Below are 19,206 nucleotides of genomic sequence, written 5' to 3'. Positions count from 1 at the left end.
ATGCAACTCAGCCTTGTCATTGTACTGGGCTCTCTTTTGCTATGGACTTGCTTTGCGGTTTTCAAACGTCTCACTCAAATCTCCATCGCCACGGTTAGAGGGCCCAAAACGACATCATGGCTTCTAGGTGAGTACCATAAGCATGCTCTGTTTTGAGGTAAATTTTTCGTCCAGGCAACATGCCGGACCTCTTTAGTGGGCAGGTTGGCGAAGTACGCTTTGCTCTGTGTGAAGTGTCCACGCATTTCTTTCACTTGACTAGATAGAGTCAACGTGGACGGAGATGTATGGCGGCATCGTCAGATTCCGGGGCTCGTTTGGGGTGGGTTATGCACGGCCATTTCTTGTTACCGGGTTTTGATTTGGTTTAGGAAGACCGTCTCCTGGTCACAGACCCAAAAGCGTTGCACCATATTTACCATGTCGCTGGGTATGGTTTCTTGAAACAAGTCGAAAGGAGCGAGATTAGCCGCCTGATTAGGTCTGTTCTTCTTCTCCAGCCCATGATCAAACCTGATTCTCTCATCAATCTCGCAGTGGGCGTGGCTTACTTTGGGCTGACGGTTTTTCAACCTCGTCCCCATCTTTACTAGAACCTGATAATTGCCTCAGGCGACGACCACAAACGCCATCGAAAGGTGTTGGCTCCTGGGTTCACCGTTTCGCAAGCAAAATCTTTCCTGCCGTTGTTTTTTTCGTATGCCGCACAGGTAAAAATAAATACTCTTCTATTGGCTCGCATTGACCTTGGCAAGATAACTGCAAAATGGAAAGAGATTATCGACAACACTACCAGCGCGGACCACTCTGCCGTTTTCAACCTCGTAGAGTAAGTTTTTAACTGGTTTGAATTCCTGTCTACTGATCAAACATGTAGATGGGCCTCACGCGCCACACTCGACGTAATTGGAGAAGGTTGTTTCAAAAATTTCCGTATTTTGGTCAACCAGCGTCTTGACGAGAGCTACAGCCGCATTTGACTATTCTTTTGGGGCAATGGACAACGTGGACAATCCCGTGGGCACTGCATACAGAAATGTCCTGTAAGTGACCTGTCTGGTAACGCAAGATTGATAGTGGACTGAAATTTGTCAAGGATGAAAACCTTCGGGACCCCTTCCAACTCCAGTTTATTGTCTCATGGCTTGATCCAGTATATCCCTCGGTTGATCCGTGAATTTGTGGTCGACAACATCCCTTCGGCTGGTCTTGAGCATGTGCGCCATACAACGAAAGTGACGACTGAAGTAGCCCGCGACCTTGTCGCTGCGAAATCAGCAGCGTTGTTAGAGGGCAAAGGCAGTCGCGATATTATGAGCTTGCTTGGTCGGTCGCCGTTCCTTCGCTTCTACTGTGCTGACCACTTTGTTGTAGTGAAAGCAAATGCGTCAAATGATGTCAAGACCAGACTCACCGAAGACGAGTTGCTCTCCCAAATGCGCACCATCATCCTGGCTGCACACGAAACCACCGCCAATACGATCGCATTGGGGCTTCTGGAATTAGCGAAACATCCTGCCACACAAACGCGGCTCCGAAACGAGATTCGACGAATGGAAGCAACGATAGCGGCGCGAGGCGGCTACACGTTTACCACAGGCGATCTTGACGCGATGCCCTATTTGAATGCCGTCCTGAAAGAAATCCTCCGGCTTCATCCTGCCTCGTTCAACAACTTCAGAAGAAGCGCGACAGACGACGTTCTTCCACTTTCGCGTCCGATAACACTGACTTCCGGAGAAGTCGTCAACGAACTGCCAATACCCAAGGGCATGAACATCGTCGTATCAATCGCTGTTTACAACCGCAACAAGGACGTGTTTGGCCCAGACGCAAATGTTTTCAACCCAGAACGCTGGCTGGACGGCTCGATGCGCAAGCCGGAAATTCCACTTGGGACATATTCTAATCTGTAAGCTTGTTGAAAGGGAAACTGCTGATACTGAATAAAACGAACAGATTGACTTTTGCAGGAGGAGTAAGGAATTGCATCGGGTGGAAATTTGCGTAAGTTGACTCAACAGTCCGTGCAGAAACTGACTCTGCATAGAATCCTTGAATTACAGGCCTTCCTGATTGAGCTTGTCGGTACCTTCGAGTTTGCGCTGACACCTGAGGCACTGCGTCTCCGCCGAGAAAAGTGCATACTTATGGCACCAAGTGTCGAGGGACAGCGCGACAAGGGAGTCCAGCTGCCGCTCCGTGTGTCCATTGCGTCACGGAATGAGGAGTTTGAATGAACATTTTATAAGCACACACGACACACGACACTATATTACTACTGCAACACTGTGAGCTTCATCGTGAAGACGAAATGGAAGTCAAACCTTGATGAACTTGGCCATGAATTTCTTGTGAAACTCCGTCCTCAGCAAGTCGTTGACGAAATGCGTAGGTCGCTCTTTTTGGTTCACGCTTTGGTTTTTGAAGATCAAGTCTGTGTAGTATATATGAGCAACTATAGACTCCATCACTGTGCCAAAGCTCACCGTCGTCCCAACGCTTTTTGACAGCAAACGAGCCTGGAGCTGTCGTATTGATACCCGTGGGGTTTTGACCAAGCGCGGCAGCAAGATTGAGCAATGGATTACTCGTAGCAATCTCTGCTTCTCGTGTAGCCGCGTCCGCGGCCGACTGCTCTTGGTCTAATCGCGCTTTCTCTTCAGCTCGTTCCCGTTTGATCTTTTCAAGCTCCCGCAAGAGTTCCGCGGTTTCATCTTCGTCGTCGTCCTCATCAGAATCAGAGTCGGAGCCGCTGTCCAAACGTCAGTCGAGAAAGGCAAAGAAATAGCCAAAAAAACACGCACCTAGCATCCGCATCTTTCATCTCGTTCCCCTTCTCGTTCTCATCATCTGAATCATCTTTATCCAGTGCGAGAGATTCCTCTAGGAGCTTTCTTCGCTTGTTGGACTCGTCGTCAGCGGGTGGTGCGGTTGAAGAGCCCTCTAAAGCCAACGGTGGCAAGCCCTCTGCTTTGCGCTTCTTGTTCTTCGCCTCAAGCTCTGCTGCCGCCAGCTCCGCCCTCAAGTCCCGTTGTTTCACCTCCGCCACTGAGGTTTGACCGACCTGTCTGGAAATTGCCTCAGCACATATTTGGAGCTTGTTATGCTCAACTCCCACCGGAATTTGAGCTTGGTATGCATGGCCATATCTCGTGCGGAGAATTGCCGGGACCCTCCCTTGATGTCGCGAGCCTGGGCAGGGTCCCATGTCGGTCTGTGTGCTGTGGACATGGTGGTTTAGAGAGAGGGTGGTGGCACGTGACAGATTCGCGGAAATAGTTGGAAACCAAGTCAAGTTATTTCTATTTCTACTGGCGCGTGCAACTCAGCGTCCCGCTTCTGCCTCAATAGCTCTCGTTCCAGTTTACGAGCGGCCCTATCTGCGCGGATGATGGCGCGTTCCTCCCGCTTCTTCAGACGATCCAACTTCATTCGTTCGTAGCTGTCCACCAGCTCCATAAGACGAAGCCTCTCGTTAGAATTCTAGCACGACGTTGAGAACAATGAAGATAAGGTGACAATGAACATACTGAGAGCTTGGAAGACAAGTCAAAAAATTTGTCCGCGAAGGCATGGAACTTATTGAGCTCTACGTGAACCTTTTCTTCGTAGCGTGGAGGTTTTCGGACAAAGTGCTCTGAGAACCGAATGTATTTTCGTAAGTTTCTAAGTACACAGGTGAGCTGGTCGATGAATTTGCGCGGTATTACTAACCTCAGTAATGAGTCCTCGATATCACGTCGCTTTGCATACCACGCCGAGCCAGGAGGTGGCTGGTAGACATCGGTTTCGTCCACAGGAAACAGTGCAATCCCAGGGAAGGCTTTAAGGCAAGTCGACAGCAACATACACGTCTTCGCATGGGTTTCCATCTTCGTCTCATGCTGCATCAGATCCGTAATGCTGAAAAACTATAAACGGCGCGTCGAGGGGAGGTCTTGAACGGGATAAAGCCAGAAACACGTACTGCACTGAGCCGGTCCGTGTTTGTTGCTGCCTCTTCAACAAGTCGTTTGACTTCTGACGGAAACAAGGCTTTGTGCATATCGATGGCATCGACCATAGTGCGGAGGGGGGCGTCAGAGGTCGAAGTGGGTCGTGTTGTCGGGCCCAGGTTGAGAGTCGCAGTGTCAATATCCAGTCCACCCAACGAGCTCAGCTCTGCAATTGATCCTTCTCGGTTTTCATTACGCAGTCGTCGGAGGCCACTGATCGTCATGGTTCATGAGTGGGTGGTGCTCTAGGGGTTGAGCTGTTACAGCTGTTTTCAAAATAGTTGGCCACGGCCCGATTTTTCGTCACACATCAAAATTTGCACAAAATTGGTGGTCCGAGATTGTGGAGGCTTGTTCTCACTCAAAACCATGTATTCCTCTGTAAATTTTAGCATATTCCGAATCTACTCGACGAGCCGGACCCAACGGTGTGGCCTACTGGCCACCTACATGAGCATTCTGTCTCGCAATTGAGGAGGTTTGACGGATATCAATGCTTGGACCAAATACTTGTATTCTCCAAAAGCAGGGTGGCTGGCAGCCCAAACGACAAACCAGGAGATTTTAGGGTGTGAATTGAGAGGTCCGAGAATGTTGGCGGCCATAGACAGGTGAGAAAGGTGCCGAAATGGATCAAGGTCAAGAGGAGGGACAGCAGAGCTGTTCGTGGAGACTAGATAAGGCCAGCCTACGGTTCACAATCATTTGCAGAAGCTTCATACTCACTAATAAACCATATATCTGTCTTTTCTAAGTCAAAAGCTATTGTGTTATAGAGCAATGGAAAAAACCACGCTGAAAATCAGGTGAGGCAAGAGATCAGTCATATCTGGGTATCTCCTCATGTAGGCCACACCGTTGGGTCCAGTTCGTCAAGTAGATTCCAAATATGCTAAAATTTACAGAGGAATACATGGTTTTGAGTGAGAACAAGCCTCCACAATCTCGGACCACCAATTTTGTGCAAATTTTGATGTGTGACGAAAAATCGGGCCGTGGCCAACTATTTTGAAAACAGCTGTAAGGGAGACAGGGAGATGGATTAGCGGAAGAAAAGAACCATCGCGAGAAAATCAACTCGCTCTATTTTGGGAAATGCCATCCAGCCGCGGCCCGCCTCACTCATTCTAAAGCCTGGTCCCACATCCACACCGAGTCATGTCTGTCATTCTCTACCGCTACGACACGTCTCCCTTCTCAAGGTGAGTCTCTCTCTTTTTTTTTTTCGCAAGATCATACTGACTTTGAAGATTTTTCACACTCTTCTGCTCAAGAAAATATCATGAAGAGGTCGATGTCTGGGTCTGCTAGCTTGTACTTTCCTCGGATTGGATATATCATTGAGAAATTGTAGTTGTTATGTTATACAATTGTAATACTTCGGACTTGGCACTTTTGGACACTTTTGGACATTCCCGTGGCATATCAGAGGTTGTCACAAAATACCTCCTGCGCCGTTCAATTTCTTCTACTGTACGTTCCATACAGACATGGGATAAGTGGGGCAGGTGAAGGTCGTTCAACCGTTCGGATGAATCAACGTTCAACCCGGGCCGTCAACGCACTGGGAATCGCCTAGCATGATTGCTGTATTACTCGCATCTATGCAGCTGGGCATGCAACCGGAGAATCCCAACAAAGCCTTTGCGAAGCCCACCCGCTCCTCAAGCAGAGTCATTTCGCGACGGAGTCACGCGTTACACAATAAGGTCTCCTTAAACCACAACCTACCACAACCACCGCGATGGGAACGCGTGGGTACAGGTCTGTTCTCGTTACTAGCGGCCAGTAAAGCCACACTTCACGTGTTCAAAGAGTGTATCGCTACAAACGCCGCTATTTCGTCACATACAACCACTACGACAGCTACCCAAGAATTTTTGGCGTGCAAGTCAAGAAAGAGGTACCATCCGACGCAGTAGAATATCAGCTCTGGCTCGCAACGCTTCGCCAAAAGCTCGAGAAAGAATTGGAGGCTCATGCTGTTGACAAGAACGCGTCTGACTTTGAAATCTTCCACCGCCCACCCGTGAATGATATCTTCATCGAGTGGATTTATGAGCTGGATCTGGACAATGAACTGTTTCTTGGTGACTCCTTGCGCCTCTTTTGGATCAAGAACTGAATGGATCTTGTTAGTTGATAACTGTCCGATTTTCTCGTTGAGGAACATCCCCGCTGACGATGATGTGTTCTGTGCCTGCATTGGATTCAACAGCTATGGCCACCGGAGCTATTCGCCACGGACACCCGTCGAATACCGCGACAGCTGGGTCGTTGCGCCGCCGCTCGTTGATCAGGCAGCCATTGCAGCTTACGCCGCTCTTGGGCCCGAGATACTTGGCATCGACGCCATTTTAGACCGTCCGCCAGACAGGGAACCTCCACAGTGGGAGTTGGCCCGCATCGCATTCTATGAAATCGTTGTGGGCGGACGAATGCGCGCCCAATCATTTGCAACGTCCATTCATGTGCTGGAAACTGTGAGGGATCGCAGGGATATTCCCTTATACATCTCCTCATGGGGAGCTGCGGTTCTGAGGCTGGGAATACAGCGTCTCGACCTGAATAACATCAAAAACCGGAAACCTGGCTCCACCATCGATTCCGCACCTGTCTCGGCCCAACAGCTGCTCTGGATTGTCCCCGATACTGTTTGCGTACGATTCTGCACGCACCTTGACGACGAGCGGGTTTGGAAGAAGGAGGCAGGTGAAATGGGACACGAAATGGAGCAAGTAGAGTCTGAAACCGTGTTCGGAATCCTGTTTTCGCTTTTCCACTGCGCAATCATGAAGCGGGCGGACGGAAAATTGCAAGTCACCCAAGCGATGCAATTCTTGCCATCATTGCACACAGACAACCCTTCAACTCCGGGCATCGCGGCAGTTGCACGGCTCGGGCTATGCGAAGCACTCAACAAACCGAGCGTAACCCGAAAGAGTCTACCCGGTCATTTTCTGTCCTCCGTTCCTCCAGAAATCATTCAACATATAGTTGAGGATCTCTCTACGACAGACCTGGACCACCTCTCGTGGGCAGCGCCCGCAATATTCGAGCCTCACGTGGACACCCTTCTGCGGCGTTATTCGTATGTCGGCGAGTATCGCCTTGACCGCGTTCTCCCGGAGTCCGTCCCCTCCAACCTAATCGAAGACGAAGACCTCCAAGGATCCCCGTCGGGCCTGCCTGCCGCTCATTCGCACTACTTCTCCGCGACCTTTCTCGGAAAACGGCAGTCCCAGGCCGCTGTGGAGCCTAAAAATATGGCAGACATCCCAAAGTTGCAGGTTATGATCAACTCTGACATGGTCTACCTCGACTATGAGGACAAATCGGTGGGAAATTTCCAGTATTGGGGCGATGACTACTGGGAGTCTGAGAGTCACGACGACGACTAATGCCTAGACCAGTAATTTGTAAAGTCGATCTGTAGAATTTATTACGCCATTCGCGTCCGACAAGTAACAGCACTGAGTCATGATCATACGGCCCGAGTAGCAGGACACGCAAGGGGTCTGCGCAAAAAAAAATATCTTAGACAGGGGGTCAAAAAGTGAAATAAGCACCAAGACTTCCTATTGACTAAGCGTGACTAAGCCACATGACTTCCCAAAAAAGAAATTATTTGTCATCACAAACACAGAGAGCCAGGAAATAAAATCAGTACCTATACAGCATATGCTAGACCAAGGCACTGAATTATTATCATCCTCTCAAACTTTATTAAAAAACTTGGAAGAACAAGGAGGTACATATGTTAGACTTTTTGTTTAAGTCCAGGACCCACTAACCATGACTGTGATGTGACACTGCCATATTAGGAAGGTAATTTACACAGTTGTGTAATCTGATAGTATTAGACTCAGTCAGTCCTCTGAATTTCCAAGAATGTCTACATGCAAAACTTTCTTTTCTAACACACAGGTAAATAGAAATTATCTATTTACATCTATATTTTTAGTAAAAGATAATATACTATAGGATTTCAATCAAGTGTCTGTATTATGTGTTATATAGCCAAAAGAAGAAGAAAAAAAAACTACAGTCTCCATATCATCCTGTTCTCATCACGGCCACCCCAACTTGTCGCCTATGGTTACTGACCTATTTCATTCAATTCTGCAAGTCACAGTCACGTCGGATTTTTTGGCCAAAGTATTTCGGCGGGTCACAGGTCACAGCAGATTTTTTTTGGTCCCAAAGTGTCCTCACTGTCCTGATCAGGCAGATTTTCAAAGTTTTCGCGCCTATGGCGCACTGAATTTCCTGATCAGGCAATAGGTCACACAAAATTCAGCCTGTGGCCGAATTAAACATTTCGGCCAAACGGTCACGGGTCACAGGCCCGCTGAATTGAATGAAATGGGTCAGTATTTCCCTCATCCTGGACCTAAGAACACCACTCTTCAGGCCCAACTTGCCATTATATTAAACCCCTTAACCTCTGTTGCACACCCTGAAATTGACAATAGACACTGTTGTCGCAATTAGAGCTGCTACAGACTCAGCTTCAAAGCTGAAACTGTTCGATGAGATCACTTACAACAACTGGGCTTTTGATACTTATGCAAGCTCCGAAAGAAAGGAGTCTTGAAAATTGCTCTCGGCAGTGACACACAACCCCCTCAGCTTGGACGGTAGCAAGCCGGTCAAGGATTGGCGCACCCATTGCAATGTTGTAAGGGCAACCCCGGAGGCCTGAGATCAAGGTCCTAGCAGGGGAGGATCCAAAGAGTGAATAGAAGTAAGCAAATACAAGTGAGGCTGACCTAGCAGGGGAGGATCCAAAGAGAAGAAACTCTAAGGGTCCGCCTGCTAGGTAGCGGAACTATATACTGCGCTCTTGACGCGCCAAGGTTGATCGTTGCTCCGTGCAGTATGCCTGCGCCATGTCGCAGGCCAGGTCCCAGGGGGATCGCCAGGCGGGGGCGGCGATGCGCCTGACGGAGGCGGTGATGCGATCGCCGGAGTCGGAACCGAGTCGGACCGGAATCGGAATCGTCTCCGAGGGGCCGAAAGGGAGGTTCCCCTGACATCACCCCCCTTTGAATGCGGCGTCCCGACGCATAGACCGGAATGGAATCGAGTCGAAGGTTGCAGAGGTGATGTGCCGTGGTTTGCCAGGGTACTTACGATAGAACTCCGCGATTTTCTCCGGGGCGAAGACGCGGTCGAAGCGGACCCACTGGTCGTGCGACGCGTCGTAGCCTTTCCATCTGACGGTAATTCAGCCGTTTATACCTCACCCTTGCGTCCAGGATTTCCTCTACTTCCCACTCCGGGACTCCGTCCTCGAGGTCCGGAGGGGGCTGGTCGTAGCCGGGGCGTCCGTCGAAGGGGTCGTCTTGGGCGAGCTCGAGCTTGACGACGGGGAAGACCGGGTGGAGCTTCGAGTAGCGGAGGGAGGTCGAGCTTGTAGGCACCTTTGCTGATCTCCGCGACTATCTTGAACGGTCCGAGGCGGCGGTGGGAGAACTTCTCCGAGGGGCGAGTCGTCCTGATGTCAGAGGCATCCAGCCAAACACGGTCGCCAACCTTAAACTCCGGAGACGGAGTGCGTCTCCGGTCGTAGTAGCGCTTGTACTCCTCTTTGGCCTTAGTGAGCGCGGCCTTGGCTTCGGCAACACCAGTGGCAATCCGGTCGCGGAACTCGTTCACGGACTCCATAGCGGAACGGACTCCGGGTTCGAAGCCCATGCGCGGGAGTCGTCCCGTGTCCGTCATGAAGGGGACTTGTTGCGTGGAGGAGTGAACGTGGTTGTTGTAGGCGAACTCCGCGGCCGGAATCAGCTCATCCCAGTCGTCCTGCTGATAGTTGGTAAAGATCCGCAGGTACTGCTCCAGCTCCTGGTTGACGCGCTCTGTTTGACCGTCTGTCTGCGGGTGGTACGCGGTGGACGTGGCAGGCTTGATGCCGATTAGACGCCAGAGTTCTCGGGTGAAGTCCGCGATGAACTGCGAGCCGCGGTCGGAGACGTACTTCTCCGGAGTCCCGTGATGGTGCCAGACATTCCGGTAGTAGAGGCGAGCCGCCCCTACTGCGTCGACCGTGGTGTGACACTCCGAGAAGTGGGCACGCTTCCCAAGGGTGTCGACGACGACCATGATCGCGTCATACCCATGGGCCTCCGGAAGCTCGACGATGAAGTCGACGGAGACGGTATGCCAACGCTCTGGGGGCGTTTCCGTCGGGTGCAGCTCTCCGTGGGGCAGTCTCCGGAGTGCTTTGGTGCGACAGCACAAGTCACAGGTCGCGACGTACCGGCCAATATGGCGAGACATCTGAGGCCACCAGTAGTTCCGGGAGACCAACTCCAAGGTCTTGAAGCGACCAGCGTGTCCGGCAACTCGAGTGTCATGGCAGAGCTCGATGATGCGTCTCCGGAGGTCCTTATCCTTAGGTACGACAATCTTCCCACGAAAGTGAAGAAGACCACCGGAGACAGCCCACTCGTCGGAGCGCGAGGAGCGGGGGCCTCGAGCTTGACCTTGGACCTTTAGGAGTTGCCGGGCCGCTAGTGCGACGGGCTCCTCTAAGTCAGGCTCACCGGAGAGGGCGTCGCGGATGTCGCGAAGGAGTTCAGAACCAGGGCCGGAAACGGAAACACCTTCGAGAGCGCGGACATGGAAGAGTTCGGGCCGCAGAAGGACGACGTCGGAGTTGTCGGAATCGACTCCGTGGTCGGGTCTCCGAGAGAGGGCGTCAGGTCGGCCCATGTCGCGGCCGGGCTTGTGGTGCAGCGTGAAGTCGAACCGGGAGAGGTAGAGGGACCAGCGGGCCTGTCTCCGGTTGAGGTGCTGCGTCTTCCTGAAGTACTCCAGATTCTTATGGTCAGTCCAAATCTCGACGGGATGCGCGGCGCCCTCGAGGAAGTGTCTATACTCCTCGAGTGTGCGGATGATCGCAAGCATCTCCTTGTCGTGGATTTCGTAGTTGCGCTGGACATCATTTAAGCTTTTGGAATAGAATGCTACAGGGTGCCACTTCCCGTCCGGGGCGGATTGTGAAAGAACCGCCCCGTCGCATAATCAGAGCTGTCCGCCTCAAGTCGGAAAGGCCGTGCGTCGTCCGGAATCGCCAGGACCGGTTCCGAGGTGACTGCGTCCTTGATCGCTTGGAACGCGGGAGGCCTCCGCGTCGCCCCAAGTCCATTGCTGGTCCTTCTTGGTGAGCACAAAAAGAGGGCGCGCAAGGGTCGAGAAGTCCCGAATGAACCTGCGGTAGAAATTAGCGAACCCAAGGAACTGCTGAATGTCCTTCTTGTTTTCCGGAGTCGGCCAAGCGGAGACGCCTGCGACCTTGACGGGGTCCATTTCGACGTGGTTGTGGGAGATGATGACTCCGAGGTACTCGATTGACGATTTTTCAAAGTCGCACTTCTCCGCTCGGAGGTACAACTTGTGCTCTCGGAGTCGCCGCAAGACCTCCTGAACGATCTGCCGGTGTTTCCGGAGGTCGGAATGGGCGATCAAGATGTCGTCAAGGTAGATCATGACGTCTCCGGAAAGGATGAGGTCCTGGAAAATGTCATTCATCATCGTTTGGAACGTCGCGGGAGAGTTTGTCAGGCCGAAATACATCACCAAGGGGCTCGAACAGGCCTCGGTTAGTCCGGAAAGCCGCTTTCCACTCGTCACCTTCCTTGATCCGGACGTTGTTGAAGCCCCAACGGACGTCGAGTTTGGTGAAGTAACGAGCGCCTTTGAGCCGGTTGATGAGGTCGTTGATCAGCGGAAGGGGGTACCGGTTTTTGACAGTCATCGCGTTGAGAGCACGGTAGTCCTGGACGAAGGGAGTCCGCCGTCCTTCTTCTTGACGAAGAAGACCGGAGACGCCATCGGAGACTTGGAGGGGCGAATCCGGCCCGTCGAAAGCCCTTCCTCGATGAACGCGTCGAGCTCGCGTTGCTCGAGGGGCGAGATGGGGTACACCTTGCAGTTGGTGGGCTTAGCATCGGGGACGAGTTCAATGGCGTGGTCCCAGGTTCTCCGCTCCGGTAGCGTGTCGAAGGACTCCTTGTTGAAGACGTCCTGAAACTCCTTAGCCCAGTCCGGGATCTCGGAGGGCGGAGGGGCGGAGTTCCTGGCGAAGGCTTCGGCCAGGCGCTGTGAGACAGTACTGCCAGCGCGTATCTCCTCTGAGGGGCGGAACGAGGTGTAGAAGATGCGGTCACCATCTTCAAGCTGACCATCGTCTTCATCATCGTCGGAGTCCGGCATCAGATCAGGCAGGGCGGAGTCGTCACCGGAGACGGAATCGCTCTCCGTCGTCCAGGCCCAGAGAGGTCCATGGCGCAGACCGAGGGGAACGGGCCGGAGCGGAGTCGCTTCTGGAGCAGCCGGAGTCGCCGTAGCTCAGTCCGTTCAACGCGTTCCTCCTCGCGGCAAGTGGAGCAGCCGCGAGGGCACCGCGTCATCTTGACCTCCTTGGTTTCCCAATCGATCTCTGGGTTATGCTTCCGCAGCCAGGAGTACCCCAGGATAAGGTCTTGTTTACCAAGATGAGTGACGGCGAGTTGAACACGCTCAGAATGGCCTTTGTAGCGCAAGACCAAGTCCGCGATCTGGTTGATGGAGCCGGCGTCGTTCGGAGTGCCATCAACGTTAAAGACCGGAATCGGTTGCGCCAGGGTGCGGACCGGAATGCCATTCCGAGCGACATAGTTCGTGTCGATAAAGTCGGAGGTGGCACCACAGTCAACCAGGCCAGAGAGCGAGAGCTTAAGCGCTGGTAGTGGACTCTAGCTCCAACGGGAGGTGGAGGGAGTTCACTCCAGGGGAAGCAGCGACAGTGTACTGCTTGGGCAATTTCTTTTCCCAGGCAGTGAGGCGGCGAAGGACGATGACCGGAGTCGCGGGCGGAGTCGGAGACGGAGTCGAAACGGGGCGGGGGAGGGTATGTCTTTCGTTTCAGGCTCGTTGTAGGGCAAATGAATTGATTCGTCATACAAACAAGCGAAACGATTTACGGACGCGAACGAGGGCACACCAGTCACTCGTCGCGGGGACAAAATCCTCTCCGGCCATCGACTCCGCGGCTGTTTCCGGCAGCGCAGCTGTGTCCGAGTAGCGGGCGATCAACTCCGCTAACATCTCGTCACCGAGTTGTTGGATCACCTCGTCGAGGATGTCCATCGAGCGGACATCCGCGGGGAGGGGGCAATCTCGGGCGAGATGGTTTGGGTCGCCGCACCTGAAGCAGGCGCGACGAGGGGCACCCCGAGCCCTAGTGCGATCCAACTCCATGGGGACGGGAGCTGGAGGCGCCGGAGCGGGGGCGCGGGCCGCGGGTGGCACGACCGGAGCCACCGGGCGGAAGGGAGCCGGAGCCGGGACGCGGTTGACCGGAAACGGAGTCCGAATCAAACCGCCAGGCGTCTTGGGGGCGGCTGACTTGATCAGCTTGGCCCGGACCAGGGCCTCGTATTGACGGAAGGCCCGGGTGCGCCAGCTAAGGTAATCCCGGAGGTCCGGGGGGTCGTTCGAGGACGTGATTCCATTATTGATCAAGGGGTCAAGTCCGTGGCGGAACTTGGTCACCTTGACCAACGCGTCGTCGAATCCGGCGAGGTCCATCAGGTCCTCGAAGTCGTCGGTGTACTGGTAGACATCCTTTATGCCCATGTGATAGGCGGAAGTCTCCAGTTTGGAGAGAGCATGATCTTGCTCATTCTCCTCGACGAACCGGAGTCGGAACTCAGAAACGAACGAGCCCCAGGACGGAAACGGAAACGGGGCTTTGCTTCCGTGGCGCTCCGCCCATTGCTGAGCGGGTCCCTCTGCCATAAACGACATGGCATAGCGGACGGCCTTTTCCTCGCTCGCCTCTCCGTTGACCACGAAGGCCTCAGGGGCAAGGCGGGCGTAGGTGCGGACCGCATAGAGAAACGCGCGGCCGCGTTTCCGATCACCGTTGAAGGTGAACGGGGGGTTTGGTCGTAAAACCAATTTTGAGGCGAGGTTGATGTCGCCAAAGAGGGCCTCGGAATCGCCCTGAACCGGAGTTGGAGTCGGAATCGACGTCTCCAGTGGTGGTGTTTGGGGTCCGCCAGCAGTATTAGCGGCGGCAGCGGCAGCGGAAGCCTGGGTGGTGAGGAGAGTAAGGGCCTCAGTTAGGCGGTCGATTTTCGCCTCGAGTGCATCCAGCCGAGTGTCAGCGTCAGGAGTAGCTCCGGAAGGCATGACAGGTGCGGGGACGACAGGAGTGGCAGAGGAGGAGGGGACAAGTGGCAGGGGCGGTGGCGAGGGCGGAGTGGACTCGGACTCCGAGCCTGAGTCAGCGCCGAACCTGGCAATCTTGTCCGGTTGATCCCGTAGAGAGTTTCTTCTGCTGTAAGGGCAACCCCGGAGGCCTGAGATCAAGGTCCTAGCAGGGGAGGATCCAAAGAGTGAATAGAAGTAAGCAAATACAAGTGAGGCTGACCTAGCAGGGGAGGATCCAAAGAGAAGAAACTCTAAGGGTCCGCCTGCTAGGTAGCGGAACTATATACTGCGCTCTTGACGCGCCAAGGTTGCACCTGTAGTTGCACACATTTGCCTCCTGCACTCAGTACACTCAGCGAAACGGATGGCAAATGCACTAGCTGCACTGAGCCTCAGTGCAGCTAGTGCATTTGCCATCCGCTTGGGTGTCTTACCTTTTTAGGCCATCCTTCTTCTCACTGAAAATCTCGGCACCTCGGCACCACTCAGACATCACCCCATCAGCGACATCAATGACATCAATATGGTTACTTATTATCCTAACTACTTAAATACACTTGTTAACTTCTTAAGCCACCAGTCCCGATGACACGTCCGCCACGTGAGAGGTATCTTGCACGTGATCCTCCGCCTCCTCCGGCTCCTCCTCCTCACCAATCCGGTTCCCAACGAGCCTAATAGCCGCCACCTTTGATGATGTCCAGCCCGCCCGGAAGCTCTCTGCCACTCTTTTGTGCAAATCCTGCTGCCGCCGCGCATACGCCAACAAACCAGCAGCAAGCTCTCCGTCTATCTCGGAGCGCGCGGCTTCCCTTTCCTTCCACTCCTTCTGTGTACTCCAAACACTCTGCAGGACTCTTCTCATCTCCTCCCGCAGGAGAGCGACCTCCTCGACCCATCGGTCACGACGAGCGCGGCTCTTGGTCCACTGAACCCGTATTGCTGCCGCCCACGACAATTAGCAAGAGCCAGTATATATCAGTAGAAAACTTACAGTCATGTAGCTCCTTCTCGCGTGCAACTCCTCCTTCACCATTTCCACCTTCTTCCCCCGTAAACCAGATCCAAGAAACTGGTAGCATCTTCTGCGCAACCGATGGCTCATTCCTGGCCCGACGCGAAGAGCCCAGTCTACCCAGCGCAGCTCGGGCCCTGCGCATCGCTCTCGGGCTCGATATGGACACGAAGATCGTCATCGTGGAGAGTTTTGAATTCCGGCGCATAATTGGCGCCTCGAAGCCGAATAAGAGCCTGTAGAACCTCCCGATACTTGATTGCCTGTCGCTTTGCCTGGTCTCCGACTCGGCCGATAAGCGTGCTATAGCGAGTGCTTGAGCGTTGTCCCACTGCATTTGCATTGCGTGTATCGATCAGGTGTGTCTTCGAATGCAGATGGGAGCGAATTTTGGCAAGCGCATCCCCACATTGTCCAACCCGCAGCTTGGCTTCGACCTCGTCTAACCCAGGGCGACATGCCGACTGCCTTTCCTCCGCTGACAAATCGCTTGGAAGCCACAGCTTTACGTTCTCTGCGGCAGGCGGCGGTGTATCTGCGTCTCGTCGCTCCTCCTCTGCCGCCCTCAGATCTGCGACTCCAGGCATGAAGTAGACCTGATGGGCTTCCATACTACGGAGCTTCTTGAAGAAGTTGACACGGAGTTCATCGAGCTGGCTTGACCTTTCTGCCGTCAATGTCGATATTCCACTAGCTTCGAAACGTATACGGCGTCTATCGTTGACTCTCAGAATTTGACAGATCTTATGAGTAGAATAACATACTGTTGATTTTCCAATTGCAGAGCACCTTTAATGAACGCAGCGGCAGTTGTTTTCCCCGCAGTTGGTCCACCATGAGCACTCCTTACTTGGTCTAACTCGGCCTTCTTCAGGTCGGCCAGGATTTGCGCCTCGGTGGGCCCAACTAGTGCATTCATCAGCCTTCCTCAATTTGGACTCGAGCGCTGGACATACATTGCTTCGCGTTGGACACGTAAGGGTTGGGCTGGTTGTGATCGGCATTCCAGTTCGTCACCCGGTCCTCCCAGACTTTCCGCAATGCTGGATCAAGACTTTCATCGATCTCCTCAAACTCCGCGACCTGCTCATCGCGTTGCGCGAGCGCGATGATCAAGTTTACGAGCAAGTGTTTCCCCTTTTTAAGACATAAGTACTTCAATCTCGCAGAACCGCTGGCTTACCTTGTTTCACGTTCTTTTCAAAGTTTAAATGATCGACCTTGTCGTCAATCGTATCATGGCGGTTACCCTCTCCCATCTCCTTCGTCGAAAACCCAATCGGGTTCAGGATGGCCCAAGTCCTTTCAATGCCTTCGCCGTCAGTCCTTCCTACCCCAACCGCATGTGTCAGTGAATTGGCCGCCTGGCAATTGATTTCGTGGGCAGCCGCATGCCACACGGGTAAGGCGAATTGCAAATCATACTCGGAAAGATTGGTTGGGATAGCGGGATTTGTCGACAGCCGGGTTGCTCGTTCGAGGATATGCTGTTTCCATTGACATGCGATATCGTAAGAAATGACGATTCGCTTGACGGTCGAGCCTCCAACCGCGCACAAAAAAGACCCAATCCATATTGGCATATCTGATTTGTATTATTAGTTTATTCCATGCGACCGCAATCTGTGGCCAACCTTTCACCCTTCTGGAGATCACCCAGACCCATGGGACGAACTATCCCATGCCGGGCACAAACACAACCCCCGACGCCTGAAACTCTTAAGCCCGTTGTCAATTTCGTCTCCTTCTGCATCAACGCTGCGAATGCGATACAGGTGCTAACCTAGCGAAAGATTTAGCCAACGAAGGATAGAATAGTCTGGCTTACGTCTTCCTCTGCGACGTAATGACGCAAGTGCTCCTTGTATTCGCCCAATTCAACGAAATAGCCCAGTCCACTTCCAAGCGAAGGATCATGTCGCTCGTTGGCACGGATCCTATTTTTCAGTCGAAAGTTGGCGTCGAGGGCTAGCATCAGCGAGTATAGATATCTGGAAATCATCAGATGCGTCAACGGAAACTGGGGTGATGCCTACGAATCGGATGCATTACAGTTTTGCCATCCAGCGGGGAGATTTCGTTCTGGGTCTGGACATGCCCAGCAGCGAACTGCAAGCCCGCCAGGAGGAGTGCTGGCGAGACCGTCGTTGTAATGCGCCCTCCCAGCTCTCTTCGCTCGGAGCAGGAAGTCGTACTGTCGGCTCATCCTCCCAAATGCCTTGTAACGGTCCTGATTCAAGCGATTAGAGCAAGGGAAGGACAATGCAAAGATGAAATCATACCGGTACCGCCTTCGTAAAAGTGGCGTTCGTTAGTCGCTCGAGTGTGCCCACGAAGTCGTGAGCATTCATATTGCCTTTGACCTTGAGCAGGCGAAACAGGTCGAGCACTCGAAATGTGGCGCAAGTCGACGGCTCAGTAACAGTAGCCGGATACCATTGATTATCGAGGAGTTGGGATAGGGTGGTATGCCTGTGGCGAAGGCTGTCGGAGCATCCGCAGAATCTACAAAGAAACGTTAGCTTGAGCTAACGAGGCTCGAAGAGGGAGAAAACTTACTGAATATCGACCTCAAAAACACCACCCACGTCGATTACCACCATCCGTCGTCGACGTATATCCGGACTCGGGCATGCGAAGCCATGATGACCCAGTTGGTATATCATCCCTAGCCCAAGTAGTGTATCGTTCCCTCGAGAATAGAGAACGCAGCGCGCCCAGAATTGGCCCAGCCACACCTACAACGCATAAGATAAGTGCTGTAATCCTCAAAGTCCACATACCTCTGGCCTGTGCAGAGGTAGTTGTTGGTGTCTGACGCGGAGGCAGTCTTCGCAGTGGATGTATGGCCCACAATCGGCGCAACGGAAAGCACGATTTGTGACATTGGGCCCGACCTCCTCCCCACAAATAGCGCATGTGGGCTTTGTGTAATGTCGACCAAGACTTTCCCCACGCAATAGCTCGTCCAGAAATAAGTGCTTCATTCCACGCCAAAGTGCCATGGGGTCGTCCTGTCTCTTTGTCAGCTTCAGAAGTAAAGTGCTAGCGACATATAAAGCAGACGCACTGAAGCGTTACGCTTCCTCTTGCCTGGGACTGGGTGGTCATCGTCTTCCACCGGTCCCAGCTCCGACGCTAAAGTAGCAGCTATTGCCGCCAATTCCGCATCCCCTAGTCGAGAAAAGGGCATCCAATCCGTCGTTCCATGTCCAGCAGAAGTGGCGTCTTGAGTCGGTGTTTGGTTGACGAGCGTTGTGGCGACACGACGACTATTCGAGTGGAAATGGATGCTTGTGTCGCCTTGGGTTTGTGTTGGAGCTAGGCCGCCCACGCGAAACTTTGTATTCTTGCGTCGGCGTCCCATGTTAGCGACTGGTAATGGGCAAGTAATGGAGTCTCACCTGTCCCTTCCCGCCAAGTGTGGCTGAAAGCTTGGCTGAAACGAAGATCGGGTCAAGCGCAAGGTCACGGTGATCAGAAGTCACATCGTCACCGTGATCGAATGATACGGTTTTTGCATGGATTTCAAGCGATATGGAAATGTAATCTACAATCTACCAAATTCGAGCCATGTCTCTATAGTTTAGCTCTATAAACAGGTTTTTCCAGCTTTTTGCGCGTCCTTTCGCTGTAAATGGGTTCAGTGCTTGTTAACAACATGAAGAACAATACGGCACTGACCGGAGCTCCAACGCCCTGCTCCATTCCATTTCGATAGCTTCACCCGTGCCCTTAACAGCCTCCGGGTCCCTGACAAGGAGTTGCAATGGGACTTCGCAGCTCGCGTTAAGAGCGTGCATTCGAGGTGGCAAGGCTGAATCGTAGGTTGTTGTTACTCGGCCAATAAGGTCGCATTGGGAATTGAAGATGACATGCGACCAGAAAAGCCTTGTTGGGGTTGCGTGAAAGGTTTCAAGACGCGAAAAAGACCCAGGGGGATATAGAGGTGGCCTCGTGTAACGTTCTCCCCCGTTGCAAATCTAG

General features: G+C 53.0%; 5 protein-coding genes across 5 annotated transcripts; 2 read left to right on the top strand and 3 right to left on the bottom strand.

Moving 5' to 3' along the window:
• MIND_01383100 (PseudoU-synth-2 domain-containing protein) lies at positions 1-2,240 on the top strand (the record flags this gene model as incomplete). Its single annotated transcript, XM_037370249.1, has 13 exons — positions 1-127; positions 175-212; positions 263-322; positions 372-481; positions 538-563; positions 613-710; positions 756-829; positions 878-915; positions 971-1,043; positions 1,097-1,326; positions 1,375-1,912; positions 1,960-2,007; positions 2,051-2,240. 13 exons carry the CDS (start codon positions 1-3, stop codon positions 2,238-2,240), a joined length of 1,650 nt encoding a protein of 549 aa, XP_037213250.1.
• Positions 2,241-2,278: 38 nt separating this feature from the next.
• On the bottom strand, positions 2,279-3,234 carry MIND_01383000 (uncharacterized protein; the record flags this gene model as incomplete). Its single annotated transcript, XM_037370248.1, has 5 exons — positions 2,279-2,281; positions 2,328-2,437; positions 2,490-2,755; positions 2,808-3,071; positions 3,122-3,234. 5 exons carry the CDS (start codon positions 3,232-3,234, stop codon positions 2,279-2,281), a joined length of 756 nt encoding a protein of 251 aa, XP_037213249.1.
• A 60-nt stretch (positions 3,235-3,294) lies between these two features.
• Positions 3,295-4,222, bottom strand: MIND_01382900 (uncharacterized protein; the record flags this gene model as incomplete). The annotated part of the gene is made up of 4 exons (XM_037370247.1): positions 3,295-3,486; positions 3,534-3,669; positions 3,718-3,914; positions 3,971-4,222. 4 exons carry the CDS (start codon positions 4,220-4,222, stop codon positions 3,295-3,297), a joined length of 777 nt encoding a protein of 258 aa, XP_037213248.1.
• A 1,490-nt stretch (positions 4,223-5,712) lies between these two features.
• MIND_01382800 (polymerase II transcription elongation factor) lies at positions 5,713-7,399 on the top strand (the record flags this gene model as incomplete). The annotated part of the gene is made up of 3 exons (XM_037370246.1): positions 5,713-5,762; positions 5,814-6,088; positions 6,138-7,399. Exons 1-3 carry the CDS (start codon positions 5,743-5,745, stop codon positions 7,397-7,399), a joined length of 1,557 nt encoding a protein of 518 aa, XP_037213247.1. The 5' UTR covers positions 5,713-5,742.
• Positions 7,400-14,772: 7,373 nt separating this feature from the next.
• MIND_01382700 (CxC2 domain-containing protein) lies at positions 14,773-18,586 on the bottom strand (the record flags this gene model as incomplete). The annotated part of the gene is made up of 13 exons (XM_037370245.1): positions 14,773-15,132; positions 15,199-15,289; positions 15,340-15,933; positions 15,984-16,125; positions 16,176-16,356; positions 16,413-16,804; positions 16,861-17,002; positions 17,048-17,210; positions 17,256-17,449; positions 17,502-17,724; positions 17,779-17,957; positions 18,003-18,233; positions 18,290-18,586. 13 exons carry the CDS (start codon positions 18,584-18,586, stop codon positions 14,773-14,775), a joined length of 3,189 nt encoding a protein of 1,062 aa, XP_037213246.1.
• Between the last annotated feature and the right edge of the window lie 620 nt (positions 18,587-19,206).

The sequence above is a fragment of the Mycena indigotica genome, assembly GCF_014461135.1.
Source record: "Mycena indigotica strain 171206Taipei chromosome Unknown Mind.scaff0017, whole genome shotgun sequence".
In the NCBI taxonomy this organism is placed as follows: domain Eukaryota; kingdom Fungi; phylum Basidiomycota; class Agaricomycetes; order Agaricales; family Mycenaceae; genus Mycena; species Mycena indigotica.
The sequence above is the reverse complement of the archived record's forward strand: the minus strand, read 5'-3'. Positions and strand labels throughout refer to the sequence as shown.